We start from the raw sequence: 6,312 nt of genomic DNA, 5'->3' as shown, positions 1-6,312 counted from the left end.
ACACACACACACACACACGAGCAAAAAAATAAAATTAAATGTATAATATTTGAATGACAATAATCTTTTTATTGATAATGCTTCAAAAAAATTTCTAGTTAAGAAAATGCAATCAATTAAAAAAAATAGAAATCATTTCCTCAGCCAAGGTTAATTGATTTTTTTTTGTTAGTGATGTGCTTATCTATTAATCAAGTCACAAGTCTTGGAGAAATGAAAGAGTGGTTTATAAAGGTATTGAGAAAGGAAAAGAAGAAGTTTTCAAATAGAAAAAAAAAAAGGAAAAGAAGAAACAAGGAAATAAAGAGAATACATAATTAAAATTAAATGTGGATTACGCAATTTAATAATCGAAATGTCAGGTTATGTGCATTTGCAATCTGGTACTTAACTTTTTAAAAAAAGGAAAAAAATTATCGCATGAATACCAAATCTATATCTTTAATACATACTAACGACTGAGGCACACGCGTTTCGTGTAACATAATATTAGATATTTGAAATATTGTTTAATCAATTTATAGAATGAATATTAGAGATTTGCAATTTGATATGAATATTATAATTAGTTTGTTCGTACACATGTTGTGTATATATGATAAAAAAATCTATTTTTCTATTAAACTTAATTTCAATAAAAAATGTAATAATATTACAGTAGAAAAAAAGGTTTTTTGGTGTTGAAGAGGATGGTAAAAAAAGAAGATTTCTCATATATTTATTTAAATGTATTAATTCTGAAATAATATTAAGCAAAAATATATTAATATATTTATATGTGTAATTAAAATAATAATTTAATTAAAAGATAAAAGTGCAAATATTTATTATTTTATTAAGATAAATTTATTCGAGAAACTTAAATCTATAATGACATATACAAATTTATATGAAAAATTACTCAAAGTAAAAAAAATAAATTTACTTGATTAGTTTGAGTAAATCTCATGCGAGATGGTGTCACATATATATATTTATTGTATTAGTCGACTCGATCCATATCTTAAGTGAAAAATAATAATTTTGAAATATCGGGTCTGGTAAAAAGATATGTCTTACAAATTGACTCATGAAACAGTCTCATAAGAGTTTTTATGAATTTGATATTTTCTTATATTTAATAAAAGAAAAATGTATAAAAGACATTGTATTTTTATATTAATATTTTAAAAAATTGTTTGAGGACATATTATGTAATTAAGAGTAAAGAAAGAAATATGAAGTATATTTTAAAAAAGACAAAAGCTTATGTGAGACGGTCTCACGGGTCGTATTTTGTGAGACAAATATCTTATTTGGGTCATCCATGAAAAAATATTACTTTTAATGCTAAGAGTATTACTTTTTATTGTGAATATCGGTAGGGTTGACCCGTCTCACAGATAAAGATTCGTGAGACCGTCTCACAAGAAACCTACTCTTTAAAAAAAGTGGAGTGTAACTAACACTCCCTTGAATATTTGCATTGATCGTATCATTCCGTTTAATTTTGGTTACAATTTTGGGTTTTATGTTACTTTTATATATTTATTTCTTCACACTCTCTAAAATATTAAATAAACTATAAAATTTTTATACAATATTACGCTTTTCAATTTTGTAGTGAAGAATGTTACTGTGAATTTTTGTATATTAATTGTTCATATATCAATATTATTATTATTATTATTATTATTATTATTATTATTTAATTAGAATTTTAGAATAAATATTTTTTAAAATGTTAAAAAAATTAATTAAACGAGCTGCTTAGACTGAAACGGTTGAGTAGATTAAACAAGCTGCTTAGACTGAAACGGTTGGATAGCTTTGAATCTTGCGAGCGGTTGAACGACTTCTTCTGAATTTTTAGTAGGGCGGTCGAGTACTTGTAACACAATGCAAATGCAGTTTGATTTAATACAATAAGCTATTATTATTTTTATCGCCAAAACTAAAATATCTAACATTATAAATAATTTTTAAAATTTTTTGAAAAATATTTATTTATTTTTAAAATTTTGATAGACAAATAATATATGATTTTTAGTATATTTTTCTAATTATTTTGGCAATAATAGTTTCACTCAATTAATATATAAAATACAATAATAAATAATTCAATTGGACTGCAAGATTGTTATCCTTATTTGAATATGAACTCAATGTACTATATGTAGACAGCGAAACACCATCATACCCTCCAAATGGTAAGTGTAAATTTTGTTCATTGTAAAAGATTTATTTCTTAAAGTTATGCAATACCAAATGTTGATTATATAATTAATGATTTTTTTGGTTTCACGTCTGCTGAATTAAACACGGACTATCAAGTTTCACCAAAAGTCATTACAAGAACATGAGCCATCCTTAAAATGGTGAAAACGTGTAGCATCTCTAACTATAAACTCAAAATTTACGAATTTGCTCACTGATTTTACAAATATATGACAATCTGCACAAATCCTCAAGTTTTTTATGACACAAATCTCCTCCTCTGTACTATTCAATAATGCAAATGCAATCGCCAGCCTTTCACTGTGCACAGACGTGCTACTAGAGATTGCTCGGTTGTTCGGTTCGACTAAGCCCTCCAACTTTCTATACATATTATATATCTCTTTTGCCTGAGGGTGACTTTCGTCTCCAGCCATGAAGAGGTGGACTTTTCCTTCTCGTTCGATATAGCTATAGCCCGGATCCTTTCTGATCCCTCGTTCGCGCATCATTACCCGAATCCTCGAAATTCCTTCCATGTCATTTGCTTCTGAGTATATATTAGATAATAATACATAATAACCTATGTTTGTAGGTTCAAGTTGCACAACCTTGTCAAAAGCCAACTTTGCTAACTCCACATTTTTATGAATCTTGCAAGCACCCAAAAGGGCTCCCCATACAGGACCATCCGGTTTCACCGGCATCAACTCAATGATGTCGAGAGCTTTAGATAACTGTCCTGCTCGCCCCAGGAGATCCACAACACAAGAGTAATGTTCGGTGTTGGGCTTTAAATTGTAATTCTTCTCCATGGAAAAAAAATAATCCAACCCCTTCTCTGTTAGCCCTGCATGACTGCATGCAGTCAAAACACTAACAAAAACTGCCTTATCTGGTTCAATGCCGGTTCCAATCATCTGATCGAAGAGCTCCACAGAAACCTTTCCTTGCCCATGCATGCCATAACCGCCAATAATTGCAGTCCATGAGACTAAACTCTTCTCTGGCACAGCATCAAATATAGCCCTAGCTTTTGACAAATTACCACATCTAGCATACATATTAATCAAGGCATTGTTTAAGAAGGTATTTGATCCATATCCGAAATTCTCTATCTTCTTTTCCAAATCGCGGCCAATTCTTTGTGCACCGAGGTTAGCGCATGAGGATAAGACACCAACCAATGTCACCTCGTCCGGGAATATTCCGGATGTTTGCATATCCTGGTAAAGATCCAAAACCTCCATTCCATGCCCGTTTTGTGAATACCCGGATATCATGGCATTCCAAGTGATCAAACCTTTTTCGGGTATCTCATCAAACAATTTTCTTGCCATCTGAACTGACCCACAACGAACATACATAGACAGAAAGCAATTACCCACGGAAAAATCACTGCCCAAACCTGATTTCAAAGCCAGGCAATGCAATGACATTCCCAAATCCAAGTGTGTCGAAACCGTACACCCTGGAACCAATCCCAAAATCGTTACGGCATTGAGCTGCACCCCTTTCATCCTCATTTCGCTTAGAAAAACCAACCCATTTGATAATCTTGTCTTCCGCACGTACCCAGATATCAAGGCATTGTAGCAGACAGTTAATCTTCTCGCTTCAGGACTTTCATCAAACACATTGTACGCATGATCAACCAAAGAAAACCCACAGTACATAGAAATTAAAGCTGTCTGGATGAAGGGTTCGGAGTGACAACCGGACTTTACGATGTGGCAGTGAATTTGGGTGCCGGAGAGTTTTAGAGACAAGGCGGCCGAGGACTTGAGCACAAACGGAAATGTGAAGGCATTCGGGGTGGCACCAGATCTCAACATGTGAAGGTACAGAATCAGGGCCTGGCTGTATAGACCCTGTTTTGAGAGCTCTCTCAGCTGTGTGTTCCATTTGCCATCGATTGCGGTAGCGGCGATTTTCTTGGTTTGGAGGAAGTACCCAATCTTCATGGATAGCACCAAGTTTTGTTGCTCATGGAAGTTAGAGCTCGGTAAGATGATCATAAGTTGGCAGTATAGGAGAAAAAGTTTTGAACCCAACAGTCAGGTGTTCACGTTCAGACATCTACTGAACAAACAGCAAACATCGCCGTCTATTCAACAACTTGTCGAAGTAGTTCCACTTATCCTCAGTGTCGAGCCTTCAGGAAACGTGCCTCCTATCGAGTCCATGATGATCTCTCCTTCCCAACCAGATGCTGTGCCATCTCCATCGGTTAGGGAGATATCTCTTGCAGAGCTCACCATCCCAATCCACGAACTCTCCAAGGTACAGGTCGAGCTCGCTGCATGATGTTGGTCCCACCTACAGTAATTTGAGATAATAAAACCCGAAAATAAATAATAAACTGGACACCGAGATTTACGTGGAAAACCCCTAAAAATTATTAGGGTAAAAACCACGGGTAAGATAAAAAGAATTTCCACTATAATATTTTGTGGTGTACAACTCACTCACTGTGTTTCCAAATAGAGCGCATACTCTCTTAATACAGGAAAACAAACAGCTCACAAATATTATAAAATATTATAAGATGAGAGAAAACTCGAAGAAGGGATGATTTCAGAATGAAGGGGGGAGGTTTATTTATAGAGCACCTGTCAGTGTGAAGACACGTATAAAACGCGTCTTCTGAAATTTCCACGAAATTTCATTTTGTTCAACAGATGCAGCCCACGTTTTATTTTTAGTTCTTTGACTTGTCCCCCCTCCCACTTTTGCCGACATTTCTCCAACTTGGAGATTTGATTGAGAATCAAACACATCTCAACACATCCTTTCAATCTTGTTATTCCCTGCTGCTTACGTTTCCGCTAGACCACTTGAGGATCTACACCACTCAAACTTATCACTGTTCTGGCTTGGTCAGAAAATCAGCTATTTTATTTTTTGTATGGATCTTTTGCATATCCACACTTCCTTCTTTTACTACTTCCAGCACAAAGTGAAATTGAACTCCAATGTGTTTCGTCCTAGAATGAAAAGCTGGATTCCTTGAGATGTGCAAGGCACTCTGTCTGTCACAAAACAAAGGAACATTCTTTTGTTTGTGCCCGATCTCCTCCAATAACCTTTTAATTCATATTGCCTCCTTGCAAGCTTGAGTAGCTGTCATGTATTCTGCCTCTGTTGTAGATAACGCCACAACTGTCTGCAATTTTGACACCTAGCTTACTGCTCCCCTCGCAAGTGTAAACACATAACCAGTAGTAGATATCCTCTTATCGGGATCACCTGCATAATCTGAATCGACATAGCCCTTGAGTGTGAAATATGATCCTCCATAACATAATGCAGCATTCGAGGTACCCTTAATGTATCTAAGGATCATCTTAACAGTGCTCCAATGCTCTCGTCCAGGATTCGCCATATACCGACTAACTGCTCCAACTGCTTGAGCAATTTCCGGTCTTGTACAGATCATGGCGAACATCAAACTTCCCACTGCTGATGCATATGGTACTCTAGACATCTCAATCCTCTCTACTTCACTGTTATGATGCATATGGTACTCTAGACATCTCAATCCTTTCTGCTTCACTGTTAGGGCACATCTCGGAGAATAACTTGAAGTTAACAGGAAGAGGGGTCGAAATTGGCTTACTATCTTGCATGTTGAAGCGCTGCAAGACTTTCTTCAAATAATTTTTCTGGGAAAGCCAAATCTTTATGTTACTTCTATCTCGATGAACTTGCATCCCTAGAATCTTGTTTACTGGTCCCAAGTCCTTCATATCAAATTTCCTAGCCAACTATGCCTTCAATCCTTGGACATGATCTTTGTTGGGACCTGATACCAACATGTCGTCCACATACAACAGCAAAATAATATAATCATCATCAGACCTCTTGAAATACGTACAAGGGTCTGCACTCAGTCTGTTGTATCCAAGGCTCATGATATAGGAATAAAATCTCTTGTACCAACACCTCGACGCCTGTTTGAGACCGTACAGAGATTTGTTCAACCTGCAAACCAAGTTCTCTTTGCCTTTTTCCGCAAAACCTTCTGACTGGAGCATATAGATTTCTTCTTCAAGATCTCCATGAAGAAACGCCGTTTTCACATCTAGCTGTTCTAGATGTAGGTCAAACACCGCA

At 35.4% G+C, this 6,312-nt stretch overlaps 1 protein-coding gene across 1 annotated transcript; it reads right to left on the bottom strand.

Annotated features, from left to right (window-relative positions):
• Nucleotides 1–2,273: 2,273 nt before the first annotated feature.
• On the bottom strand, nt 2,274–4,499 carry LOC140978654 (putative pentatricopeptide repeat-containing protein At3g11460, mitochondrial). Its single transcript, XM_073443849.1, has one exon. The coding sequence runs from the start codon at nt 4,212–4,214 to the stop codon at nt 2,316–2,318; it is 1,899 nt and encodes a 632-aa protein (XP_073299950.1). The 5' UTR covers nt 4,215–4,499; the 3' UTR covers nt 2,274–2,315.
• Between the last annotated feature and the right edge of the window lie 1,813 nt (nt 4,500–6,312).

Source organism: Primulina huaijiensis, chromosome 6 (assembly GCF_012295235.1).
Source record: "Primulina huaijiensis isolate GDHJ02 chromosome 6, ASM1229523v2, whole genome shotgun sequence".
Taxonomy (NCBI): domain Eukaryota; kingdom Viridiplantae; phylum Streptophyta; class Magnoliopsida; order Lamiales; family Gesneriaceae; genus Primulina; species Primulina huaijiensis.
Note: the sequence above shows the minus strand (reverse complement) of the source record. Positions and strands in the feature narration are given on the sequence as shown.

Excerpts from the sequence above, each read along its gene's own strand:
- LOC140978654 (XM_073443849.1), bottom strand. The coding sequence starts at position 4,214 with ATGATCATCTTACCGAGCTCTAACTTCCATGAGCAACAAAACTTGGTG.